This window comes from Dendropsophus ebraccatus, chromosome 1 (genome assembly GCF_027789765.1).
Source record: "Dendropsophus ebraccatus isolate aDenEbr1 chromosome 1, aDenEbr1.pat, whole genome shotgun sequence".
NCBI classification, from domain to species: domain Eukaryota; kingdom Metazoa; phylum Chordata; class Amphibia; order Anura; family Hylidae; genus Dendropsophus; species Dendropsophus ebraccatus.
In genome coordinates this window covers 15958700-15986575 of record NC_091454.1, presented here as the reverse complement: position 1 = coordinate 15986575, position 27876 = coordinate 15958700, and the positions used below count along the sequence as shown (strand labels likewise).

The 27876-nt window shown below is 44.7% G+C and overlaps 1 protein-coding gene across 1 annotated transcript in view; it reads left to right on the top strand.

The window, feature by feature from the left end:
- EFCAB6 (EF-hand calcium binding domain 6) overlaps positions 1-27876 on the top strand; it is a 79012-nt gene that overhangs the window by 34476 nt on the left and 16660 nt on the right. Inside the window, exons 11-22 of the mRNA XM_069967992.1 lie at positions 388-558; positions 2654-2725; positions 3920-4080; positions 5320-5487; positions 5926-6097; positions 11228-11342; positions 14014-14147; positions 14230-14465; positions 18057-18153; positions 19774-19892; positions 24025-24252; positions 26265-26420. Of these exons, the coding sequence (XP_069824093.1) occupies positions 388-558; positions 2654-2725; positions 3920-4080; positions 5320-5487; positions 5926-6097; positions 11228-11342; positions 14014-14147; positions 14230-14465; positions 18057-18153; positions 19774-19892; positions 24025-24252; positions 26265-26420 (1829 nt within the window). The remainder of the gene's footprint in view (positions 1-387; positions 559-2653; positions 2726-3919; positions 4081-5319; positions 5488-5925; positions 6098-11227; positions 11343-14013; positions 14148-14229; positions 14466-18056; positions 18154-19773; positions 19893-24024; positions 24253-26264; positions 26421-27876) is intronic.

Here is a 27876-nt window from a genome sequence, read left to right as displayed (position 1 = left end):
CTTTTAAATTGTTTAATGTACTATGAGGGAGATTTATCAAACATGGTGTAAAGCGAAACCGGCTCAGTTGCCCCTAGCAACCAATCAGATTCCACCTTTCATTCCTCACAGACTGTTTGGAAAATGAAAGGTGGAATCTGATTGGTTGTTAGGGGCAACTGAGCCGGTTTCGCTTTACACCATGCTTGATAAATGTCCCCCTATGTATGTTCTAGAGAAACCCGTTGTGCAAAGAATCATCGCCTTACTCATACCATTCCTCCTGACCACCAGGGATGTACAGAACATCCGTTTCTATAGCAGTCTCCCTTTCTCAGGCCGTAATTGGACTGGCAGCAGTATCTGTTGCGGTTTACTAATATTTTGTATCCCGACGTGTTTCTACAGGGACGAAACGGAAGAGTCAGCAGGAAGGAGCTGCGGCGCATCGTGGAGTGCATGATGTTCCGAATCACAGACGAGCAGTTCAAGGAGTTAATGATCATCCTTGACCCGGAACACACCGGATTCATCAGCTACCACCAGTTCCTGGACCTGTTTGAGGAGAAGGAATCTGTCGTACGTTCCCATTAGCAGCCGAAAGCTGTTTTCTTTTTTTTTCTCTCTTTTTCTGGCTCTTTTCTGCTCTCTGAGATTTAGCCGAGGTAACGTAACAATGTGAAGGGATGAATGGCGGAGCGGCAGCGTAATGAGCAGGATACATTAACACTACAGAGAGCGGCGGCACAGACTTCTATGGGGGGGGGGGGGGGGGGGTTAGTCGCTGACTGCCAGCACTGGGAGCCGTACCAGTGATTATCAATTATTCGATTTTTGGAATGGCTTCCTAATAGTTTACAGAGGAAAATCAGGGAAGGAAAAGCGAGACTAATGAGGAAGCTTAGATTAGAGCCCCAACCAGAAGACTGGAATTATAGGGATGTATACGGCGGGCTATAATCATCAGCAATGGCGAGGAAGACATCAAGGCTCCTTACAGGCTCGTAATATGGAGACCATAGACTTCTATGGGACCTATTGAACCTCTCTATGACATTAAATTGAGCAGGGGTGGGGAACCTTCGGCCCTCCAGCTGTTGCAAAACTACAATTCCCATCATGCCTGGACAGCCTTCGGCTGTCCAGGCATGATGGGAGTTGTAGTTTTGCAACAACTGGAGGGCCGAAGGTTCCCCATCCCTGAAATAGAGAGATGAATAGAATTTTCCGCAAAAATTCAGATTATTTTAAACTTTGGGATTTGTTTTGGGTAAAGTAGGATCCACTTTAGATTGTTTGATTCTTAAAGGGGTATTCCCATCTTGCCAAACCATGGCCTAGCTGTATTCAGGGTTTTTTTTTAAAGGGGTACTCCAGTGAAAATATTTTTCTTTCAAATTAGCTGGTGTCAGAAAGTTGTATAGATTTGTAATTTACTTCTATTTAAAGATCTTCAGTCTTCCTGTACTTATCACTTGTCACTTCTTTCGGCGGATAGCGAAATACGCCGGCCCATAGAATGGTGTCTATGGAGCCGGCGGAAAGGCGCGCGGCCGTGCGCGCGGACAGCCGACGGAATTCCGCGGAGTTTATCCGCGAGAATTCCGTAGTGTGAACCCACCCTAGCTGTGTCTGTATCATTTTTCAGGAAGAAGTGGGTTCAGTATTATGAGAGTCAGTGCTGCCTTGTCTGCCTAATGTTTTTGAAGAGACAGGGACGCAGTACTATCTGGGACTGAATAATTTTCAGGAAAAAACAGGCTTTGCATTATCTTTACCTAGGTGTACAAGGAAAGGGACACAGTACTATCTATACTGTCCGGGACTAAGGGTGGTATTACACGGGCCGGGGGCCCAACAACAACTGTAAACTAGCGCCAATCTGCTAGATCGGCACTGGTTTACTGGACCTATTACACCTCCCGATAATCGTTTAACAAGGGCTGCATGGACATAGTTAAACGGCATACATTGCCTATCCATGCTGCAGAGCTCCTCTTGTGGTCCGCTTCTCCCCAGGTCCAGCGCTCCAGCTTCAGAGCGGCCTGTCTTTGCTGACAGTCAGCTCAGCCAATCACTGGCCGCGACAGTCCCAGTCAGTGATTGGCTGAGTGGCCTATCATCTAAGACTGGACCCGGGGAGAAGCGGACCACAAGAGGAGCCCTGCAGCATGGATAGGCAATGTATGCACTTTGCAAATCGTCAGGCGCCGGCTGCGCACCGCTGTTGCACGCAGTGATGCGCGGTCAGCGCCCGACAATTATAGGTCCAAACCTATACCAACGATCAGCCAATGATCGATGTCATCGGCTGATCGTTGTGTTTATTACACAGAATGATAATCGGCTGGATAGGGCCGATTCGGCTGATTATCGTTCTGTGTTATAGGGCCCTAAATCTTGTTCAGGAAGAGACGGCTTCTGTATCATCTACAGCCATGTGTACAAAGAGAGACAGGGAGGCAGTACTATCTGTACATAATTTTTAGAATAATACCGTGCTACCATCTCTCCTTAGCAAGGTGACCATCATATTACTGTTAACCCTATGTACAGATATTGTGGTCACCATGCTGTAGAGAACACTCTACCTACATTTTAATATGATATTATATTTTATATATTATTATATTATATTCGATATATATTATAATATTATGTTTTTTAAAATCAGACAGGTCATAAATGGTTGAATAACACAAGGCAACCCGCAAAGGAGACTCCGGTTGTGCTGTCTGTGGATACAGTAAGTGTATAGAAACACAAGTACATAGAAGTGTCTGCTCCAGGTGTCCATATTTTTTGTATAGAATACATTGTATTTTGTATGGACTGGTAATACAGCTGGGAAAGGAGTACTCCGGCGAAAAACTTTTTTTCTTTCCAATCAATTGGATTCTAAAAGTTATGTAGATTTGCAATTTACTTCTATTTAAAAAATGTCCAGCCCTCCAGTACTTATCAGCTGATGTATGTCCTGCAGGAAGTGATGTATTTTTTCCAGCCTGACACAGTGATCTCTGCTACCACCTCTGTCCATGTCAGGAACTGTCCAGATCAGGAGAGTTTTTCTATGGGGATTTGCTACTGCTCAGGACAGTTCCTGACATGGACAGAGGTGGTACACCACTTACTGCAGGACATACAGCAGCTAATAAGTACTGGAAGACAGATTTTTAAATAGAAGTAAATTACAAATCTATACAACTTTCTGAAACCAGTCGATTTGAAAGAAAAAATATTTTCACTGGAGTACCCCTTTAACCTACTATTTCCTTGTCCCTACGGTTATGTCAGACTTCAGCACACAATGATAGCCGCAGATTTCGGGGGATTTTATGCATTTTCCAAAAAAAAGCAATTCACATACTTTGGGAATGTAAAAGTTGGGACCGGCTGGCTGATTAAATTAATTCTTATTTAATAGCTTGGATCTCGTCTGGCTGCCTTGCCGATGGTAGTAAACAGCGCTGCGATGTTGTTAAAAAAATACAGCTAGATTGAAGAGCAATTTACATATAAACTTCTATCTAATCTGCATGTCAACAATTAACACTTCGTAGCTCAGAATATGGCAGTCACTTCAAGTTACAGGGAGGAAGTCAGTGATGGTTGTGCACAATGCCATATGCAATATTATAAGTGCTCCCTGTCCTGTGGCTGTCTACAGTGTTTCAGTGTGAAATCTGCTTATCTTGACTCAAGCAGCATGTCTTTTTATTAGTAATTCTCAGTCGATATCAGTGATAGTGCAGCAATAAGATTCGGCTTTACTGTACGCTGGAAAATGAGACCTCTCTTTTTTATCAAGACTCTAGTGCTGACATCTAGTGGCCAGTTTAATGATATGTAACTTTTTTTCACCTTCACATTTGCATCTGAAAATTCTTTGCGCAAATACAAGCATCTTCTGTAAAGTTTTGTCCATCTTTCACTGTAGGTGGCGAGCATTCTCCGCGATAAGGTCACCACACATTGGAAGGACCTTTCTAAAGTGCTTCAATCATGTGACGCTAAAGGATCTGGGATCATCACCAGGAACCAGATGAAAAGGATCCTTCAATCGTACTGCCCTTCACTGACAGATGATCACTATCAGATGTACGGCATATACTACCTGTCTAAAATCTCAAGTCTTCCAGAACTTATCAGCTGCTGTATGTCCTACAGGAAGTGGTGTATTCTTTCCAGTCTGACACAGTGCTCTCTGCTGCCACCTCTGTCCATGTCAGGAACTGTCCAGAGTACTAGCAAATCCCCATAGAAAACCTCTCCTGCTCTGGACAGTTCTTGACACGGACAGAGGTGGCAGCAGAGAGCACTGTGTCAAACTAAAAATCTGTATACAGTGATCCCTCAACTTAAAATGGCCTCAAGATACAATATCAAGTTCTTTTTGGACCATCATAACTTGAGACCAGACTCAACATACAACATACAATGCTACAGACAGCCAGGATCTGCGGCACATGTAAATAACTAGATGATCAACCAATGAAAGTGGCCATTTTACTGGTAAAACCCCAGTATTAGTGAAGTGCCTGCACTGGTTGGCTGTCTAGTAGTGATTCTCCTGAGTATAGTGTGATCCTGTGCTGCATAGAATTTTGGTCTCAACATACAATATTTTTAACATACAATGGTCGTCCTGGAACCAATTAATATTGTATGTTAAGGGATTACTGTACATCAGTTGATTTAAAAAAACTTTAAGGAGGATTGTGTGATGGTAACTGCCCTAAACAGCCGACAAGTTGATGATGGTAGGTTGGCAGATGGCGGTCGCTACCATGCTATTCTGTACACCAGGGATGGGGAACCTTCGGCCTTCCAGCTGTTGCAAAACTACAATTCCCACCATGCCTGGACAGCCAAAGCGAACGCTTTGGCTGTTCAGGCATGATGGGAATTGTAGTTTTGCAATAGCTGGAGGGGCGAAGGTTCCCGATCCCTGCTGTACACTTAGCCCAGTGCACACTCTCCTCCTCACAGCGCCCTCTGCACAGTTAGGACTATATTGCAGGGTGGTTCCTTCCTCTGCAGACCTCACAGCACTCTCCTACATCCGCAACCCTTTGTTTGAACCGCCACCAACCACCTAGAAATGGTCACAGAACATATATGACAGTGGACACCATCTCATCTATCACACACACCACAGGGCTGTCTCTGTCACAGTGTGCTCATCACCCTGCTCACCCATACAGATCTCAGCTTGCCGTCATCCCATAGTAAACTCCATAGGATCAGATTGCCTCTACTCTACACATATCACATTAAGTTCTGCTATTTGCGTTGATTACAGAAAATATATACGTAATATATTTTATCCTTTTTCAGGATTTTCGATCAGTACTGCGGCTCTTCTGACTGCGTCCCTTTCATGGCGTTCCTGCGAGACCTGGGAGTGTCTGTGTCCTGCGCCGGTGACATCAATGGCGTCAGCACCGACATCGCTGAAAGAAACCAGTTCCAAGAAGAATTAAGGCAGTTCGATCACTCGGATAGGTAAGTGAGACCAGATGCGGCTATGTCCCATTCATTTGTACATGAAGACTGATATTAGGTGCCATGACACAGTGCCCTCTGCTGCCACCTCTGTCCATGTCAGGAGCTGTCCAGAGCAGGAGAGGTTTTCTATTGGGATTTCCCCCTGCTTTCCCACATGGACAGAGGTGGCAGTAGAGAGCACTGTGTCAGACTGGAAGGAATCTGAGCTGATTCCACTTTCCTACACCCCTGGGCATCCATTGCACAAACAAACCAGGCTGAATTGGCCAAATTGGTAAAATCTATGAGCTCAGACCACGGCCAGTATCAGACCCCCCCCCCATATTGTTTTATTTCCAGCCGACTTCTTCCGTTAGCTCCACATTTCTTAGGTTTATTCCTTCCGTCGATGCTTCGGCCTGAACTAACAGACATTGATTATACTTTTATTACAAGAATGAGAGAGATTGAAAATCAAGCCAGCAACCTGATCAGGAAGATTACAGTGGATGAGGTGATCGACAAGTTGAAAGATTGTGTCACCAGACATGAGTTCTCCATTAAGGAAAGTTTTCTCGCCTGCAATAAACAACCGAATGGGAAAATCACCAAAAAAGATTTTAGAAAGGTAAGTAGAGTCTTGTAGTGGTATACTGCTTACTCTGAGTAGGCGCATCAGGAAAAGACATAGTAACAAGGTTGAAAGAAGGTCCATCATGTTGAACCCTACTGTGTTGATCCAGAGGAAGATAAAACCTCTATGAGGCAGATGACAATTGCCCCATCACAGGGAGAAACTGCTCTTTTCTGACAATACAAATCTATTGTGCACTGTCATTTATGTGCATACAGATGATTGACTACAAACTTTTTGTTAAATAGGCAGTGTCATGAAAAGTAACATGAGAGACGTCAAAGGTTTTGGTCGGTCAGGGTTTGAGTTTTCAGACCAGGATTGGTGAGGACAACACCAAGCAAGACTCCTTTCTCTGTGTCATTGTCCCACCTGGTCAGTCCCATAGGCTTATATTATGGGTCACATAAAACAGGACCAGGACAGAACGAACGCATTGTGCGCTGACTTCTCCCGCCTTATTCAACGGATCAATCGCGGTCTGAACATTCATGTCTCTCTGACTTGTCAAAAGTTTTTTTTCATGACAGATTATAGGATTCCTTATCTGACAGCCATATCCCCAGTTACAGGGACCGCAGTCTACCATAAGAATACGCACCACTGCTTCATTCTCTACGGGAGCCGAGAACAACGTTCATCTGTTTTCAGCGGCTCCCATAGGGAACAGCAGGAGTGGTGGCGTGCAGGCAAGACTTGCTGCTTCATTCTAACAGGAGACTGGGGTCCTGTTATCGAGAGCGTAAGGGGCCCCCACAGTCAGACCTAATTATGCCCCATCCTATAGGGATTAGCTTTGTCCGATGGGAATGCCCCTTAAAGATCAGCAATGTATATTAACTAGAAATAAAAAAGACTGACGCTAGTGATTCCTCGCCCTCCTTCCCTCCCCGACGTATTTCTCATCATGTGTCACATCCATTTAACAGTGAAATGTTACATAATAACGTCTCCAGGTTGACTCGGGGCCTCGCACCGATAAAAAGGCTCATTGTGTTGTGCTGAGAGACTTCTTAGCAGGATGAGCACAGTGTCAAGTTGTTAATGAGAGATTTCTCACCCTGTTAACACGTCTGGGGCCCCACGAGCCACAAATCAGCCGCTTTACACACTTAGCAATTAACACTCGCTTCCAAAGAACACAGCGGAGGGGATAGAGATGATGGGTCTGCCACGTTATCGCTAACGCCGCCAGGAACAAGCTTGTATCCCAATTACCGCTGAAATTCTTGTCTGCATTTCGATTTTAATTTTTAATTTTGAGATGTTTAAAATTAAAAAATTTTATGTAAGCAAATAATCGGAGTAAACAAGATTTTAAAGGGGTAGTTGACCAACTCAACTGGTCCCAGCAAGCGCCAGAGATTTGTAATTTACTTCTATTAAAAAATTTCCAGTCTTCCTGTACTTATCAGCTGCCGTATGCCCTGCAGGAAGTGGTGTATTCTTCCCAGTCTGACACAGTTCTCTCTGCTGCCACCTCTGTCCATGTCAGGAACTGTCCAGAACAGCAGCAAATCCCCATAGAAAACCTCTCCTGCTCTCCAGACTGGAAATAATACTATATAAACTTCATGCAGGACATACAGCAGCTGCTAAGTACTTGAAGGCTTGAGATTTGACCTCAGGACGTGTGTTATATTATGATATTACTGAGCCTATTACACGGCTCGATAATAGTTTAGCAAGGGCTGCACAGACATCGTTATTGATGTCCGTGCAGCCCTTGCCCTAAACTGTTATACATTACCTGTCCATGGTCCCGGTCTTCTCCTGCCCTCTGCTTGCTTCCACAGCTGCAGCTTCAAAGCGGACCGCAAGAGGAGCCCTGGACCATGGATAGGTAATGTATGCACTTTGCATATAGTCAGCCACCGGCCTCGCACCGCTACTATACGTAGCGGTGCGCGGCCGGTGCCCGACAATTATAGGTCCAAACCTATATCAGCGATCAGCCAATGATCGTTGTCATCGGCTGATCGTTGTGTTTATTACGCGGAGTGATTATCGGGCAGATAGGGCCCATTCGGCCGATTATCGTTCCGTGTAATAAGGCCCTTAGACTTGACCAGGCGGAATCACCTAGATCCATCATGGTATCTTTCTTGTTTACTATATGTGGTGCTGCTTAGGGTCCTATTAGACAAAGTGATTTTTAACAATAAACGATCGCAAACGACATTGTTTATTGTTAACCTCAAATCGTTCACCATATTACACAGAACGATAGTCGTTAGTTACAACCGTTTGCTCCATCTGATCCCAACAAAAGACGATGTGCAATCACACTGAACGATTAGCGAACGATTAACAGAGACTTTAGGGTCAGCTCTAAATCAACCATCAAACCACACAACCGATTTTTCGATCGTTGGCTGCAATTACACGGAGTGATTATCGTTTAAATCTGAACGATTTTTTCACACAGTCGTTCCGATAATCGTCCCCTAACTTGATTCTATTCTTTTAAGCGATAGCTATCTCTCCGGATCCCCCTATACACAGGCACGCTCGGTGGATGTTCATGTGTTTGGATAAGGGGCCTATTCCGCAGGAGCGATAATCGGCCCGATTCGGCCGATTTTCGCTCCGTTGAATAGAGAGAATGATCAGCCGATGATCGAATCGGCTGATCGTTGATTTAGGTTCAGACCTAAAATCGTCGTTCGCCACCAGCGCATCGCTACGCTTGAATAGTGGTGCGCGGCGGCGACCGACGATTTTAGCAGAACCATACATTACCTGTCCGGGCTGCAGGTCTTCTTCTCCCAATCCTGCGCGGCAGCATCGGCTTCGGAGCGGGGCTGTCTGAACTGACAGACCGCTAAGCCAATCACTGGCCAGGACCGCCACGGCCAGTGATTGGCTGAGCGGTCTGTCAGTTCAGACAGCCCCGCTCCGAAGCTGCTGTGGCTCGCGGGAGAAGAAGACCTGCGCCCGGATAGGTAATGTATGAAGCAAGGGCTGCAAGGGCATCGGTAACGATGTCCCTGCAGCCCTTGTTTCACAATCATCGGGGCCGTGGAATAAGCCCAGTAAACGAGCGCTGATCTAGTAGATCGGCGCTCGTTTACGTCGTTTACTCTTGTCTCAGCTTGGGCTGGGTTTTACTGCTCAGTTCCATTGAAATGAATGGAGCTTAATTGCAAACCGCACCTGAACTGGAGACAAGAGTCGTGTTTTTTTTTAAAGAAAGCTGCCATTTTTTTGTAGCACTGGATAACCCCTTTAACCACTAAAAGCACTGGGTCCAGCTGCGTATCTAATGTGTATGGACAGTGGAAAGAGGTTGTTCAGGCTTAGAAAAACATGGCCGCTTTCTTCTGGAACCAGCCCCTCTCTTGTCCTCAGGTTGGGTCTGGGTTTTGCAGCTCAGTTCTATTGAAGTGAATTGAGCTGAACAGCAGTACCACGCACAACCTGAGGACTAAGGTGGCACTCTTTTTGCAAGAAAGTAGATGTGCTTTTCTAACCTATACTTAGGGGAAGTGATCCCTTTCTTGCAGCCATTGTTAAAGGGGAGACGAATCTAACCTTCTGTTTGGTCCCTAGTGGGCACAGGGTGCTGAGGATGAAGGTATGTCTCTTACCTTCATCCCTAGTGCTGTTAGTTGTGGCCATTAAAGGGGTTATCCAGCCTGGGGGCACTTTTTGGGGGGGACTGGGGAGGAGGTGGCTGAAATAAAAGACGTCCACTTACAGTACCTCCCCGGTTCCAGCGGCGGGTCCCGCATCAAGGCGCTCCAGTGCCCGTTTCCCGGCCACCTCCTGGTGTCTGATGCCGCCTGAGACGCTACGTCTCAGTCACTCAGTGAAGGAGACGGCATCAGACACCAGGAAGCGTCCGGGAACCGGGAACCGGAGCGCCTTGATGCGGGACCCGCCGCTGGAACCGAGGAAGTTGGTGGACGTCTTTTATTTCAGCCACCTCCTCCCCGGTCCCCCCAAAAAAGTGCCCCCAGGCTGGATAACCCCTTTAAGCTCTTAGGAGCACTGGGGGCGTGGCTACTGCCCCTCCAAGCACAGATTTGGCCCACCCCCTCCATTGATAAGCCATAGCCCCGCCCCCGCACAGGGATCTGCCACCACCTAATGATTATCAATGAAGGGGGCCAGCTGGGGCAGGGGCTATGCCCCCTTACAAGCCCGCTCCCTCTAATAATTATAAATGGAGGGGGGCTAGCTGGATTGGTGCTTGGGAGGGTGGTAGACACTCCCCCAGGGCTCCTAATGGCTTACAGACAAAACTAACAGCACGGGAAAGACACTGAGGATGAAGGTAAGAGACATACCTCCATCCTCACCCTGTGCCCACTAAGGAGCCATCCGCAGGTTAGATTTATCTAACCTGCCGATAGTTCCCCTTTAAGGATCCCAGCTGACAGGCCTCAGTTGCATAAAACGCGGCTCCCTTTAAATTTAAAGTGTCAATTTTTCATCCAAAGCATTAAAAAGTTTAATAACTATATTTCACTTACAACCAGCCCACCCGAACATATTGAGAATTTATTGAAATGTCCCTATTTTTGGATCAGCGCTAGGTGGAAGATTTGCATATTTACCTGCGCGGAGCATAAGCCCGTACATATGCGCGACCAGATGTAAATTATTTATGACTCCATTAACAACGTGTAAAGATTTGTTGTTGTAAAGAAAAAAATCTAATAAAAATAAAAAATAAGAAAAAAAAAAAAAAACCGTCCCCCCTGCTGTCAAGATTGGAAGGAATGAACATGTTCATTTTGGATGGCTGCTGTCACTCACCCAGATAAGTCTCCCGAAATAATTCATTACATTTCATCTGTCACGTCCTGCTTATGTAAGCCGCTTCTTCCCTGGAGAAGAAGAGATTTTACCCACGAGACCCGCACAAAACTTTTGAAAGTAAAAAAAAAAAAGTAAAAAGTTTTTTGTGGTTCCCTGTGGCGTTTTTTTTCTCGCTCTCCTTAGAGAGTCGATTCCCTTCATTAACACGCCTGGATATACTTCTAAATCATACCCCTCCCCCCCTCATCCCTGAGCCGCTCCTCCTGTTATGTGACAATTTACACCTTTACAATTGACACATCGGCAGCTGATACATGTACCTGAATGTGTACGCCCCCCCCCCCCCCTTTCCCGCAGGTTTTGCAGGATCATGCACTACATCTGAACGAGGAGCAATTCAACATCTTAACTGAAAGATTGGGATTTACAAAGGAAGGCCTGAGCTACCTGGATTTCGTGTCGTTATTTGAAGGTATTGTATCTGATATATGACGAGCAGTCATGGTGGGAAGTTTGATGCCTGTACCAAATGTAGTAATAAAATTAATAAATAAAATAAATTAATCAAATAATAATAATAAATATATATATATATATATATATATATATATATATATATATATTTTATTTTTATTTTTTTTAAGAGCTCCCTGTACTGGGTGGGATGGGGAGTGGGGGAGGGGCATGGGTCTACAGCCCTGTACTGTGACCGAGGAAGTCTCCCTCACCTTCCATATCATAGCAGATCCACTTCAGGCTAGGAGTGTGCATGAGGGGACAGGACTGTGGGGGTAATCACTCCATAGCTGTAACCCCTCTCTCCCCAGACAGAGAGTGCTGCATGTATGTGCCCACATCTGTCCTGCTCATTCCTTCCTGCTCCCTGCAGTCTCTGTCACCCCTTGTGTTTCCCATCCTCTCCATTCCTGCTGTAATGTGCCTGCACTTACACTCAGCTATACACACTGCTGCTATAATGTGCCTGCACTTACACTTAGCTATTAACCCTGCTGCTATAATGTGCCCACACTTACACTCAGCTATACACACTGCTGCTATAATATGCCTGCACTCACACTCAGCTGTACACACTGCTGCTATAATGTGGCTGCATTTACACTCAGCCATTCACACTACTGCTATAATGTGCCTGCACTTACACTCAGCTATACGCACTACTGCTATAATGTGCCTGCACTTACACTCAGCCATTCACACTACTGCTATAATGTGCCCGCACTTAAACTCAGCTATACACACTGCTGCTATAATGTGGCTGCACTTACACTCAGCCATTCTTACTACTGCTATAATGTGCCTGCACTTACACTCAGCTATACACACTGCTGCTATAATGTGCCACTCAGGCATTCACACTCCTGCTTTAATGTGCCTGCACTTACGCTCAGCTATACACACTGCTGCTATAATGTGCCTGCACTCACACTCAGCTATACACACTGCTGCTATAATGTGCCTGCACTTACACTTAGCTATACACACTGCTGCTATAATGTGCCTGCACTTACACTCAGCTATACACTCTGCTGCTATAATGTGCCTGCACTTACACTCAGCCATTCACACTGCTGTATATAGAAGTTTCTTTGACTGTCTTCAATTGTCTGCCATTCAGTAATTTCTTATGGGAAACTTTGCTTTTGTTTAAGAGTAGATTTGGATTACAAGCACAGTTCCGGGACAAATTATGCTCGTAATCCAAGGCACCACTGTATATATACATACATGTACAGTATATAAAAATTAAATGCACCAGATTCATCACAGTGGCTTACAAAAATCTGGTGCATTTTTAGACAGTCCAGTCCATGTTCAGGATAGGGGGTAACAAGCAGATCGGTAAGGGTCCAGCCAGTGAGATCAGTAATAAATAGTGGATAACAAGCTTAGATGGGAATACCCCTTAAAGGGGTACTCCGGAGAAAAAAATGTTTTTAAATCAACTGCTGTCAGATAGTTAGACAGATTTCCAGTACTTATCAGCTGCTGTATGTTCTACAGGAAGTGGTGTATTCTTTCCAGTCTGACACAGTGCTCTCTGCTGCCACCTCTGTCCATGTCCAGATTTTATTACCTTGATATCTGCAGCAATACATACAGTCTTGTATGCGTGACCTGGCTTTCCAGCTTCCTCTTTGCTTCAATATATGTGCAGCAGTTACCTGATAATCTTCTTTTTATATAAAGTATACTACTATGGCCTATATATTATATATTATAAAGAATACCTCTTCACTTGCTGTAATAGAAAACAGCTCAGTTTGTGCACAGCAGCCACAGCAGCCTCAGAGGAGGCGGAGCTGAAGAGGGAAGGGGCAGGGCTCCGGTCTGAACCAATGAGAAAGGGGGCGTGTCTTAGACTACCACAGACCTCTGTACACACTGTAGCAAAAGTGTAGTCACTAATTAGAGCTAAAAACATCCACCAGATCAGAGGGAAATAAATAGCAGGTACTGACATTGTAATGACTTAAACCACTATAATAAATTATATTTTTCAAGAATTTAATGTGTACCTGTCGTTTAATTTATTTTTTATTTTTTTTTGCAGAAATCAATAGTACAGACGAATTTAAGAAACTTTGTAATTGGGTTTATTAGCTGAAAAATGCATTTTTATCATGAAAAAGCAGTTTGAAGCTCTCCCCCCCTGTCTTCATTGTTTTCTATGGAGAGGGGAGGGGTGGCGGGAGATGAGGCACCAAAACAGGACAACAAAGAGTTAATTTACAGCTACATCACCGAGCTATCTCCTCTGAAGTCAGAACTGACCTCTCTGACCTCTGAATACCGGCTTTCACACAGGTCCCACTGTGTAATCCTTTGTTCTCTGCTGGCGACTAATCTCCCTCCTCCCCCTCCCCTCTCTATAGGTTACACAGGGCCCGACTGATGTAAAAGAGTCGAGATTTCCTGATAATGAGCAGTAAATGAGAGAGGGGGGGGGGGGGGGGGGAGTCTTTTAGAATTTTTGAATGCAGATAATGGCATATTTGCCTAATAAACCCAAGTATAAAGTTTCTTAAAATCACCTGGACTATTGATTTCTGCAAAAAAAAAATTAAAAAAAAAATGAAACGACAGTGACACTTTAAATGCAACTGAATGTGTTTAAATTTTAGTGCCGTCTGGAGATGGACCCGGCGCAAAGTTACATAACAGTCCCAACCATCGAGTGAACAAGACCAAGTTCCATTACATGACAGCAGAGGAGTGTCTCAGCCAGCTGCTGGATAAGCTAAGAGAAGGCTATGGGGTAAGAGTGACTGTATAACAAGTATATGGAGTCCCTGTAACACTGTACAACCATGTCCCCAATCTGATTCTTCACCCTCCAGGACACGTACGGCGCCTTTTATAAAACAGACAGCAACCGGGACGGCCTGATCACCATGCATGACTTCCGCCGCCTGCTGGACAGCTTCATGTTCATCATCACTCAGAAGGAGTACGAACGTCTCCTCAACCTCCTGGGGCTGAATCTAATGTCCACTCTAAATTATACAGAGTTCCTTGAGTTGCTAAGAAGGCAGGAGAAAGAGGACTGTCCGCCCTGGCTGAATTCATCGTACAGGTACATTTCTTGCTGTATACAATGCGACTGCATGAAATGACACTAACCGATGCTAAAGGTGTCCATACATTTACAGTAACTGTCGGCTGAACGTTCATGTGCTGTTCATGGGAAGGATAAGCCACAGCCAAACGCTGACTTATCCCCCAAAGAACAAAAGAATCCAACACGCCCGACCCTTCTGTCTAAGGTGTATAATGGTTTTGACGATTTTAGTTTAAAGTGTCACTGTCATATTTTTTGTTGTTGTTGTTTTTGTTGCAGAAATCAATAGTCCTGGCGATTTTAAGAAACTTTGTAATTGGGTTTATTAGACAAATATGCCATTATCTGCATTCAAAAAGACTTCCCCCCTCCCTCCTCTCTCTCATTCACTGCTCATTATGAGGAAATCTCTACTCTTTTACATCAGTCGAGCCCTGTGTAACTTATGGAGAGGGGAGGGGGGAGGAGGGAGATAAGTCGGCAGCAGAGAACAAAGGATTACACAGTGGGTCCTGTGTGAAAGCCAGTATTCAGAGGTCAGAGAGGTCAGTGCTGACTTTAGAGGAGATAGCCCGATAATGTAGCTGTAAATTAACTCGTTGTTGTCCTCTTTTGGTGCCTCATCTCCCTCAACCCCTCCCCTTACCATAAGAGAACCATGAAGACAGGGGGGAGATCTTCAAACAGCTTTTTCATTATAAAAAATGCATTTTTCGGCCAATATACGCAATTACAAAGTTTCTTAAAATCGCTTGTACTATTGATTTCTGCAAAAAAAATTTTACGTCCCGAGCTATGAAGCACGCTTCGGTCTCTCACCTGCCTCAGTGCGGTCCGATCGGCGCTCTGGTTACTGAGCCTGCACAGGCAGGCTCAATGAGCAGAGCGCCGATAACACTGATCAATGCTGTGCCTATGGCATAGCAATCATCAGGGTAAAAATCAAAGTAGTGTATGTACAAGTCCCCCAAAGGGACTTCAAATGTGTAAAAAAAATAAAAAGTTAAAAACACAAATACACTACCCCAAAGCCCCTCCCCCAATTAAAGTTGAAATCACCCCCCTTTCCCATTATATAAATAAAACATATATAAATAGATAAACATATACCGTAGCGTGCGTAATTGTCCGATCTATTAAAATATAACAAGCGTCATTGTGAACGGCGTAGACGAAAAGAGGGAAAAATGTGCACAATTAATGTTACATTATGTGTAAAAAAAAAAATCTATAAAAAGTGATCAAAACATCCGATCTTCACAAATATGGTATTAATAAAAATTGACACCCCATACAGCCCTGTAGGTGTAAAAATAAAAGCGCTATAAGCGTCACAATAGGATCATTTTATTAATAATTAATTGCCAAAAAAAAGGATTTAATAAAAAAAAATATATATATATATAACATTAGAGAATCTGTGTAACCTGCATATGGTTGTGTTCGGACTGACCTATAGAGTAATGGTATCATGTCGCTTTTACCATATAGTGCATTACGTAGATACAGGAACCCACTAAACGTTACCATATTGCATTCTTTTTTACGATTTCACCAATTTATATCTTCATAAATAATATATTTGGAATTCCATCATACATGTTATGGTAAAATGAATGACGCCATTACACAGTACAACTATTCCTGTAACAAACAAGCCCTTACATGGCTTGTAGATAAAAAACTGATAGTGCTAGAGCTCTTAGAAGGGGAGGAGGGAAAAAAGAAAGCGCAAAGATCAAAGTTTGCGCGGTCCACTGGGTCATTTAGGGCCTGGTCCTCAAAGGGTTAAAGGAGAAGTCCCATGAAAAAAAATATTACAGGCAGGGGGTGCGGGAACATAATAAATAAAATATACTTACCCATCCCTGTGCCAACTTAACGCTGCCTTACCAATCGCCGTCAGCCTACTGCAGCTCAGATAAATTGCCTGCTCAGCCAATTAGTGACTGGGGCACTGCAGTCACTGATTGGCTGAGCGGACCGACTCCCGCCCCCATAACTATATTCATTCTCTGGAGGGGAAAAGCAGAAACCAACTAGGTTCATAAAGGGATAGTAAGTAGATAGGAAAAACAAGGAGTGAGGAAGGTAGGGTCAAGGCTAAGGAAAGTTGGAGATGTCGAGAGAAAATGTAAAATAAAAAAATGGGGGGGGGGGAGAATACCTGTGGAATAATAATGGTGAGAAATCCAGAAATCTGTAGAAAGTTTTGGTCTGGTGCCTGTATACTCACCTCTCCCTGCTCCTGCACTTTCCTCTCCTCCTTACCCTGTTCCGTATCAGGATATACCCTGTGGAGTCAAACAGTACTGGAGAGTAGAGATAATGGAACAGCGCTAATTTTCAGGTTCATACGAACTCGAACCATCTGTATTTGACTCCCGCAGTCTTCCCGTTCCGTGGGGAAGGCGGAGACAGCCCGAGACCCGTCTGGAAAACAGTAATAGAGTCCAGGCGGGACTTGAGCTGTCTCCACCTTCCCCACGGAACGGTAAGACTGCGGGAGTCAAATACAGATGGTTCGAGTTTGTACGAACCTGAACATCAGCGCTGTTCGATCATCTCTACTGGAGAGAAGTACAGGAACAGGGAGCGGTGAGTATGTATAGGAACTATGCCAGCTCTTCCAGGATTTTAAGAAATCCCCCCCCCCCCCCCTTGCACATTTCTGAGGAGCTAGCATGCCTCAGGTGCCAGGGGCTGTGGTAGCATGGATTCCATCAATATCCCTATCAATATCCATATACTGGTGGTATAAATCAGAACATTGATTTACATTGTGATTTTAACATACTCATTAGGATCTCAGTAGTGCAGCCTCAGGCTTTAAAGGGGTTATCCAATGTGGGGGCACTTTTTGGGGGGCGGGATCCGTTGGAAGTCCGCTCGGATCCCGTCTCCTTCACCGAGTGGCTGAGCGGCCCTGAGACGTAGCATCTCGGGCGGCGCCAGACACCAGGGAGCGGCCGGGAACTGGGGACCGGAGCGCCACGATGAGTGACCTGCCACTGGAACCGGGGAGGTGAGTGGACGTCTTTTATTTCAACCACCTCCCCCCCAAAAAGTGCCCCAATGCTGGAGCACCCCTTTAACTTCGAATGATCCTATATCCTATCTCCTATAGCCGCTATAGCAGGGGTAGGGAACCTAGGCTCTCCAGCTGTTGCAAAACTACAACTCCCATCATGCCTGGACAGCCAAAGCTAAAAAGCTAAAGCATTGGCTGTCCAGGCATGATGGGAGTTGTAGTTTTGCAACAGCTGGAGAGCCAAGGTTCCCTCCCCCTGCGCTATAGTGTAAGTAGTGATACCTCAAGAGGCCGAGGAAGCAGTCTGACTCCTCTAATCTTGTATTTGGCTGAGCACTGACGATGTACCGGTATTTAGTGGAGCTCCATCCCCCATGCTATCCCTGATGAAGACGCAACCCTTCCTGTCTCATAACATTATTTCCCCAATCCTTCTCCTAATAGTATCTTTGGGTGAAGTAAAATGCCTCATTGCAGGATGAATGGCGCCGGGGCCGGAGCTGACATATTGCAGCGGCAGCTCACACATGATTACATCTTTCTTAATTAATACCAACTCTTTTCATTTCTCGAAGGCCCAAACAAAGCCAGGACTGCGCGGATCTGGCCTGCGAGCAGGCTCATTACTACCTCCTGACAAAGGCGCAAGGCAGATGGCACGACTTAGCCAAGGTAACATGTGTGACACTCATTAATCCGGCGCTTGTTCACGGCGTCAGCAGCCCTCATGTTCTCCAGGATGAGCTTCTCAGCTGGCACAGAGAGAGACATACACACCAGGAACACTCAATCCCCCTGGCATACGAGGTGTTAATCCACCATTGTTTATATTGGTAAAAATGCAGTTTTCTCTAGGGTTTCAGGTCCATAGCAGGTTTTAAAGGGGAACTCCTGCAAAAAACACTGGGGGAAGAAAGTGCCACAGATTTGTAATTTACTTCTATTAAAAAATCTCAAGTCTTCCAGTACTTATCAGCTGCTGTACGTCCTACAGGAAGTGATGTATTCTTCCCAGTATGACACAGCGCTCTCTGCTGCCACCTCTGTCCATGTCAGGAACTGTCCAGAGCAGAAGCAAATCCCCATAGAAAACCTCTCCAGCTCTGGACAGTTCCTGACATGGACAGAGGTGGCAGCAGAGGGCACTGTGTCAGGGCCCTTGGACACTAAGGAAATCATGGAGGATATAACTTGCCGTGGATTCCGTGCGCACTCCTTCTTAACCATCTGACTTGTGAATTCTTTGGACGGACGTCAGAATCCGCCTGTTCATAGAACCAGCGGAACTTCAAGTGGGAGCGTGGGGGGGAGGAGCGACGGAATCTGCGGCAAGTTATCCGCGTGATTTCTGCAGTGTGCAAGGGCCCTCAGACTGGAAAGAATACACCACTTCCTGCAAGACATACAGCTGCTGATAAGTACTGGAAGATTGGAGAATTTATTTTTTTAAAGAATTTTTTTTTTCCCCACTGGAGTACCCCTTTAAGAAGTACGGCCTTGTTCACACAAAGTTCGAGCAATGTCAGAATTTGCATGAAAACCATGTGAAATCTGCTTCTTATTGTTTTCAGTGGGGATCAACACCGTGTATTTTTTTTTAGAAAAAAAAAAAAAAAGATTAGTCCCATTGCATGTTATTAACCCACACCCCAAATCTACAGAAAACATCTGCAAGTATCCAGCAGAAATTCATGGGTGTAACACATTTCTGATATTTCTATGATGGATAAATGTATCATATGAACAAATCCTAAGGGCCATAATAGATCAGGAAATTATAAACAGCGCCACCCCTGTCCTCTGGTTGTGTGTGGTATTACAGGTCAGCTCCATTCACTTCAATTTAACTGAACTGCAAAACCCCAGACCCAAACTGAGGACAGGAGTTGTGCTGTTTCTGGAAGAAAGCGGCCTCATAACCCCTTTAAAAAATGAATATTAGGCAAATTATGGAAATAGACATTTACTAATGTAATTCAGTCCTGATCTGTCCTGCTTGCTCTGGCATAGAAGCACCAACAGACTTCTCTCCATAGAGTACCCGTCATGTCATCATTTTTATAATTACCAAGATCACATGACAAGGCGTTAATGTCCACAATGATATATTTAAAAGATCGGGAGAAGGAGAAAAAAAATCCCAAGGTGCCTTCATTTGCAATGTAAGATCTATGCGGCTGCATGATGAAAGTCTGGAGTGCGGAGCTGTGCTCCGGCTCATCCTCCTCCTCACCACCACTGTACCGTCTAATGACATGTCTATCCTGCGTTTCTGCTGATTCTGTTCTGTAGACGTTCTGTGAAATCGACAGCGAGGGAAACGGCATCATTCAGAAGAAAGATTTGAGGAACGTCTTATATAGATTCTCTCTTCCTATTACAAAGGATGAATTCGAAAAGCTCTGGCACAGGTGAGTTTAGTGGAACATATATGGTTCAGACCTCACACATGTACATGGACTGTAAAATGTTGTTAAAGGGGTATTCTGACATCATTGTCTGCCCGTTTTGAAACTACCAAAAATCTAGTTGTTTTTGGGGTCTCCTGCTAAGTACTACAATTCCCAGAATGCATTGCGTTCCTCCAGTCTTCCCACCCTGCCTATTCCCCTCCCTCAGCACTCCTGCCAGGTGGTGTCATTTCAGAAAATCATAATTCACAGCACACTATTGCACAAGCAAGGAAGTTGCAGCACCTGCTGTCTTCATTGCCTGTCTGCTCCTCTCTCTGTGGCATCATTCAGCACAAGGCGCAGGCTTTAAGCACATGTTATTCTCCCTGAATGGCACATTAAAGATATTTATGTGTATATGTGTAAATGGCAGGGGCATGGTGACGTAAGCTAGAGGGGCTGGTCAGAGGTGGTGACATCACTCAGGGGGTGGGGCTAGAGGCAAGCCTACTAAGGTGGATGTGTTGTCTCAGGAGACAGGGAGGAGTCAGGGAGTGGGAGACAACACCACACTTAAAATGAGAGAACTACGCAACTTCCTGTCAGGGGTGAATCACACAAGGGCACACTATAGCTATATACTATTAGTGATAACTCTATATCAGTAAGTTATATATCTTGGTTTAATAGTCTGGTTTAAATATATATTTTTTAAAAATCCTGGATGCCCCTTTAAGAAGGATCTTTGAAGGGGTTATCCTAATATTAAAATGTATAAGGAATAGCTGTTTGATTGGTAGGGGTCTGACTGCTGGGACCCCAAACAATCAAAATAATAGAGGTTGGCTGTCCCCCAAGAGAATGGAGTGGTAGCGCACATGCTTGGCCACAGCACCATTCATTCTCTATAGGACTTCTGAGCAATGACGAGCAGCACTGAATTTAGCAATGTTAGAATGGTTGATCGGCTTGCCACCGCTCCATTCACTCATGGTACAAGTGACTTCCCTTCTTGTTACTAATAGGGGGGCCACTAGGGCCAGATCTGCACCGACCAGTTCTATGAATAGAACTTTTAATCCTGGGGTATCCCCTTTACTAAGAACTCTCCCTCTATGATTCATCCTGGAATTGTATGAATAAATTGACATTTGGGTCTTACCATTCTCCCTAGTCAGTAGGGGTATGGCTCTACACTTTCTGACACTGGCCAATCAATGGTGACAGGATCAGACTGAGTAGTGACACAACCGAGAAGAATAGTAACGGTCATGTCCATTTCCAGGAGGAATAACAGGAAAGAGTTCTAAGTAATTTTTTCATGGGGATTACTTTAAGGCTGGGTTCACACTACGTTTTTGCAATCCATTTTTTTCATCCATTTTTTGGGAAAAAAACGGATGAAAAAAACAAATGTGTGTGCATCCGTTTTAATCCGTTTTTCCATTGAATTCCATTATTTTAAAAAACGGATCAAAACGGATGTTTTTTCAAAGGACACAAAAAATGAGGTCGACTACGTTTTTGTGTACGTTAAAAAAAAGGATCTTTTTTTTTTTATAGTGGAATTTAATCGAAAAAACGGATCAAAATGAATGCACACACATGCATTTGTTTTTTCCATCCATTTTTTTGCAAAAACGGATGAAAAAAACGGATTGCAGAAACGTAATGTGAACCCAGCCTTAGTCAGCTTCATTATTAGATGTTCTGTTAGGCTGGTCATAGAAAAGCATACTTGTAAGGGTAAAGAAATATCAGACATTAGGTCAAGATCTAAAGGGCGTATTACTGGGCCCAATATTGAGGAGGAAGCTAGCGCCGACCAAGTCAGTGCTAAGGTCAGCACTCACTTCCTCCTCCTAAATGGCGCAAGGGGCGGAGCGATGTGGCACATAGGCCGCGAGGCCCCGCCCACATATACCAATCCACAGGTGATAAAAACGACTTTTTACCAGAACAAGCACCATGAGGTGTGATATAAAATAAGTAATGAAAGCTGTAACATTTACCCTTTACACCTGTTGAGAGCAGTCAAAATACGAATAGGGGGTGACAGTGTCCCTTTAAAGCAATATATACAATACAGCATATATATATATATAAATATATATATATATATATATATATATCCATATATACATAAAGAACTGCCTTGAAGTGCTGGGCTTTGTCGGCTGGTGTTATCAGAGCCTCCCGTACCATACATGCCCATTATCTGAGCTTAAACACTTCATGCGAAAATAGAAAAATCTTTTGTGCCAAATGTAGATTTTTTTATTATTATTATTATTTATTAATGCTTTTACCTATTTGTGACCTAGCGAAGTGCTCGGATTTGGGGATTTTAGCGCATTTCTCATACTTTCCATCCAGTATATTAACATTCCATCCCCGGTGCGAAATCTGCAAGAGAAATGTTAGAAAAACAAAGCACATTCTTCTTTGTAATACATTTAATGCCGTTTTTTTCGTTAAAGATCCGAGCTTTGTTGTCACTTTTTTTATTATCGTAAAGGGTTTGGCATTCTTGGATGATATAAATCTTTCGCCGAGATGGAAATGAATAAAATAGGCAGCACTTAAAATTCCATATCTGCCTTGTCACGTGTGCCGCCGACAACGCTGAGATGAGATTCAGGATATCGGCAAACAGGGTTCAGAGGTCACTAAAGAGGGAAGCGCCTGCTATTTTTTTTTTTTTTTTAAAGCGACCCAAAAATTCACATTTGACTGCAGTTATCTTTCGTTTCCCCACCCCACTACCATGACACACACCCAGAAGGAAGATACTGGGTGAGGTCCTCACATGGTAGAGCTTGTTACTTGCTGTGGTTCTACCATGTGGCAAAAACTAAATAAAACCCAATATACACAGACCAAACCTCCAATAACATCATTATACTAGGGAAAAATAATTGTGCCAAACCATGACCAACACATAATGACTGGATAATACTACCCATACTGAATTAAAAAAAAGGCTATACACAGAACAGTATCCATATAGTGCCCATGTAGCTGTATGCAGACTGCTGTTACATCCAGTGACTCACAGGGGGCACCTTCTTGAAGCCATACTCCTTCCTTTTCTTCTCTATCTGGATCAAAACTAGAGATGAGCGAACCTGCCGAGGTTCGGGTTCGTATAAACCTGAACTCTAGGCGTCTGATTCCCGCTGTCTGCAGCCTCCGTGAAGAGGGTTGATACAGCCGGAGGGCCGCCTGGAAAACTGGAATACAGCCGTAGACATAGGCTGTATCCCAGTTTTCCAGGCGGTCCTCCGGCTGTATCCACCCTTTTCACGGAGGCTGCAGACAGCGGGAATCAGACCCCGAGAGTTCAGGTTCATACAAACGCGAACCTCGGCAGGTTCGCTCATCTCTAATCAAAACACCATGAAGACTTCACCCAACCATGACTCGTCTCGTGCAGAATCTGCCAGACAAATATCTTTATATCATATTCCTCACTTTTTCTTGGAGGCAAGAATAGGAAATCGGCTGGATAGATTACCCCCCCTCAATTGGGTAAATGCCCGTAGTTGGTAGGTTATTTCCTATTTGGTAGAAGACCCAAGTAGGTAGATAAGTAGATAATCCCCCCCCCCCCCCAATTAGGTAGGAGCCCCCAGCACGTAGTGGCGTTTGTGCCAGCAAAGCAATGGACACCTTGGACCCCATTGGACCATCAGGCGCCATGAAAATCCATCAGCTAACAGTTCTTAGGCCATGTTCACACAGTGTAGTTTGATCTCTTTTTGAGCCATAAAACTTCCAAAAAAGTCTATCTTATGGCCCAAAAAAGACCCCAAAAGTATATATTTTTTTTAAATATGAAGCTCTATTCATTGAAGTTCAAAATTCATACACAACATTAGAGAACCAATTATACAGTCTATCCAGGACATCTGATCTAGTAGAGAGAGTTCCTCTGCACAGGATCCTCATCTCATGACTAGGGTGGAGAGGGACTACAAAGAGTGTCTGTCACTGCGGAGGACCCCTCCTGTCCTGCATTACACAGACAGACCTTGTAATTAGAGTGGGCGCTGTGTAATACCTTATGTCTCCTGTGGGGGTGCTATGGAGAATTTACACACCTGCCAGACTTAGTATTACAAAGACCTTGTGATTGTTATCTTACCAGATATGATCCAGAAGGTAAAGGTCATCTCACCCATCAAGAATTCCTACAGAGACTTGGCGTGAATTTCGCCACTGGAGACAGCGGTCCGAGCAAACGCATCATAGAAGACAACCACCAGACTCTGGAGAAACACCACAACTCGCAGCAGAAGATCCACCAGGAAATGCACGAATTTCACAAGCACCAAACCCGGGCCCTGAACATGAAAGATATAGAACAGCAGATCAAGTAAGACTTTTAAAGGGATTAGAAAAAAACACTGCTACTTTCTTGCAAAAGCATCGCCTCCCCCGCCTCCCCTGTCCTCAGGTTATGTGTGGTATTACAATTCAGTTCTATTCACTTCAATAGAACTGAGCTGCTAAACCCACCATGAAGAATCAAATCAGGGTGTCCCAGTCTGTCACCAATCTGCTCCTCTAGGGCTTTCTTGAGCTACTTCCTTCCCTAGATATGAAGTACTAGCCAACAGTCCTGATTTTAATGGAACAATCAAGTTGGAGTGTTTCCTTAAGGGTTAGTCTAATGCTGCGTTTACACGAAATGATAATTGGCCCGATCATACAATTATCGATGTCGGAGTAACGATTTTTTTTTCATAACAATCAGCGTTTAGACGGTACGATATATCGTACGAAAAATTCGTCTTGCGATCGATTCGCTATCGCTTAAGCCTATCTTACACATTGGTTAAATCGGCGAACGACTGTTCACACGGAATGATCTGCGAATCTTTTGCAACCGACGATTTGAGAACATGTTCAAAGATCAAAATGAACGATTTCTCGCTCATCGTTTGATCGTTCGCTGCGTTTACACATACGATTATTGTTCGAATTCGATCGTTAATGGTTACGTGTAAACGCAGCATTAAAGGAGTTGTCCAGGGGAAAAAAATAGTTGCTCCATGGCTGGGGTCGATTTAAAAGTAATAAACATACTAGGCCCTAGTACACAAAGCGATTATCGTCCTTAAGCGATCACAGCCGATATTCGCTTTGTGTAATAGAAGGCAACGATCAGCCGGAATGAACAATGGCGGCTGATCGTTATCTGTCGTTGTCTTTCAACATGTTAAAAGACAAACGACTAAAGGCCCTTTTACACGGAGCGATTATCGTCCGTATTCAGACGATATTGGCCTTTACGGCCGATAATCGTCTCGTGTAATAGAAGGCAACGATCAGCCGACATGAACAGTGTCGGCTGATTATTGTCTGTCGTTGTCTTTCAACATATTGAAGGCCAAACGACTCATATAGCAGCAATCTGCTGCCGTTGCTCCATGAAACAGGAGCAGCAGCAGACCGCTGTTACATGCTATGGGCTGCCCGGACAATCTAGCAATCACCCGGGCATCCCTCCCTCCATGTAATAGGAACGGTGGCAGCAGACCACCACTATCTCCTATGGGCTCCCTGGACTATCTAAAGGTCATCCGGGGAGCCCCCCGCTGCAGCTCCCCATGGCCACCCACACTCTTACCGGCTTGCTGTCGGTGACATAATAGCGACGGCAGTGAGCCGGGAATGAGGAGCAAGCGAGCTCAGACCTGACAGGTCGGCCCTCGCTTGCTCTTGGAGATCGCCCTGAGAAAAAGGAGCTTTACTTCTTCAGTCCCCCGCAGCTGCTGCCCTGAGGCTCACAACCCTCTGCTGGTCTTGTGACATCCCGACAACCCACATGACCTGCCTGTTCAGAGAATAAGTACTGACAGCAGCGTCCCATCTCAGTCAGCAATTGGCTTAGTCACCCAGTGGCTTAGTCACCCAGTTCCTGTGGGGTCGCGACATCACAAGAAACCAAAAGACCAGCAAAATGCAGGGAGAAGGTGAGTATAGTATATTTATTATTTATACACAACCCCCAGCCATGGAGCAAATTTATAATTTTTTTCCCGCCAGAAAACTGTTAAACTTGCAAGGTAACATGATGTGGGAGGGGGGTGTCCGCGATCTCTGGTACGGTTACCCAAGTCTCCCATCAGAATGGAGCAGTGGGACGCACATGAGTACAGGGTTCAGCTCCCATAGACTTGCATGCGTTTCCCACCCCTCCATTCTAACAGAAGACTCTTCTTCCATTTTTGAGATCGTGAGGAGTCCCAGCGGTTGGACCCCCTGCAATCTGTTATCCCCCTATCCTATCCCATTGTCTTCTTTATAAAAGTTATAATAAGGACACTTGGCATGATGTCTCTTGCCCTACTGATGAATTCTCATCGATGTTTCTACCCACAGAGATAAGTTCAGAGAGTATTACCCCGATTTCGCTGTAGCGTTCAATAAAATAGACAAAAACAAGGACGGATTGATAAGTGTGGACGACTTCCAACAGATGCTTCAGGACCTGAACTTCCATTTAGATGACGATCAGTTTCTTAATCTGCTGTACAGGTAACGTGCTATAAGACAATAGGCAAAGTCTGACATCAACAGTGGCAGCATATGGCAGCAAGGGGTAGGGAACCCTGGCTCTCCAGCTGTTGCAAAACTACAACTCCCATCATGCCTGGACAGCCAAAGCTAAAGCTCTGTCGTCAGTAGAAGTCTCAGGGCTCAACCCACCCTTACTGTCCGCATTATACACAGGCCCTTAGGGTTCCACCAAACCTCGAAAAAAAAGTTTGGGTCTTTCTAAGGCTGGGTTCACACTACTTTTTTGCAATAAAAACTGATGAAAGAAAACGGATGCAATTGTGTGCACCTGTTTTGATCCCTTTTTACCATTGACTTCCATTATAAAAAATAAAAAAAACGGATGAAAATGGATCCTTTTTTTTTTTAAGAACACAAAAATGAGGTCGGCCACGTTTTTGTGTATGCTAAAAAACAGATTTGCATCAGTTTTTTGTCCATTTTTTGCAAAAAAACGGATTGCAAAAACGTAGTGTGAACTCGGCCTAAAAACTTTTTCATATACACTCCATGTCAGTTTGGGCCTCGGATCTCAGCAGATGATGTGTGAGAGTACAGAGAAAAGCGTAATTGGCAGCGATAAAATGGCAAATATTGCAAATAATAGGTGAAAGATTTGCGGCCGGGGGGGGGGGGGTGTAGCGTGTGTTAAATACTGTGATTACAGTTCAATGCTCTCCATTTATCTGCTAATTCTTGTATGGAGCGCAGGGTGATTATGGCAGATGCCTGGTATAATGCGGGCTAAATGAGAGCGCTCCGCGTCTAGGGGAGATACTTAAAGGTTCTTTTCTGTGATTAGACTCTTCTCATTGTGGCTTCCCCGCTCCCCAGTGTTTGTCATATTGGTTAAACATAAAGGGGAGACACTGCAGCTGACTGAGGCCTTCACCAGCAGCTGCGCGGGTACACTGCCAACCCCTCCCACATAAACACGGACAGATGTTTGGAGCGTTGACTTACGGGCACACGTTCCCAGACCTCTGCACATCACATTCATTGTGCTTCCCCTCTGACAACCTCACACATTGTATAGATATTAATATCCCTTCTAACAAGCCGCAGAGTTGCTTGGGGTCGCCCAATGGAAAGACGACTGTTTGTTTTATTTGCTAAATAATTATACGTGAGGCCCATAGGGGGGGCTGCGACTGGAATACAGATTGAGGAGCGGGAAAACGACTATAATGCATTACTTCTGGAAAGGCAATGTGGTGTTCATGGATTATACTATATCACCGAACAGGGGTGCTGAGGCTGGGGGACTCCCTGGTCTTCACCTTGGATTGGTGTCATGGTGAAGCATCTAGATAGGAAACAGGAATTGGAGCGAGAAGAAGTATGTTCCGAATCCCGCCTGTCTCAGTGTCCCATAGCCTGTCTATGGGAGAGTGCGCACTCCTCCACTGCCGCCACTGGATTCTGCGGCAGAAAG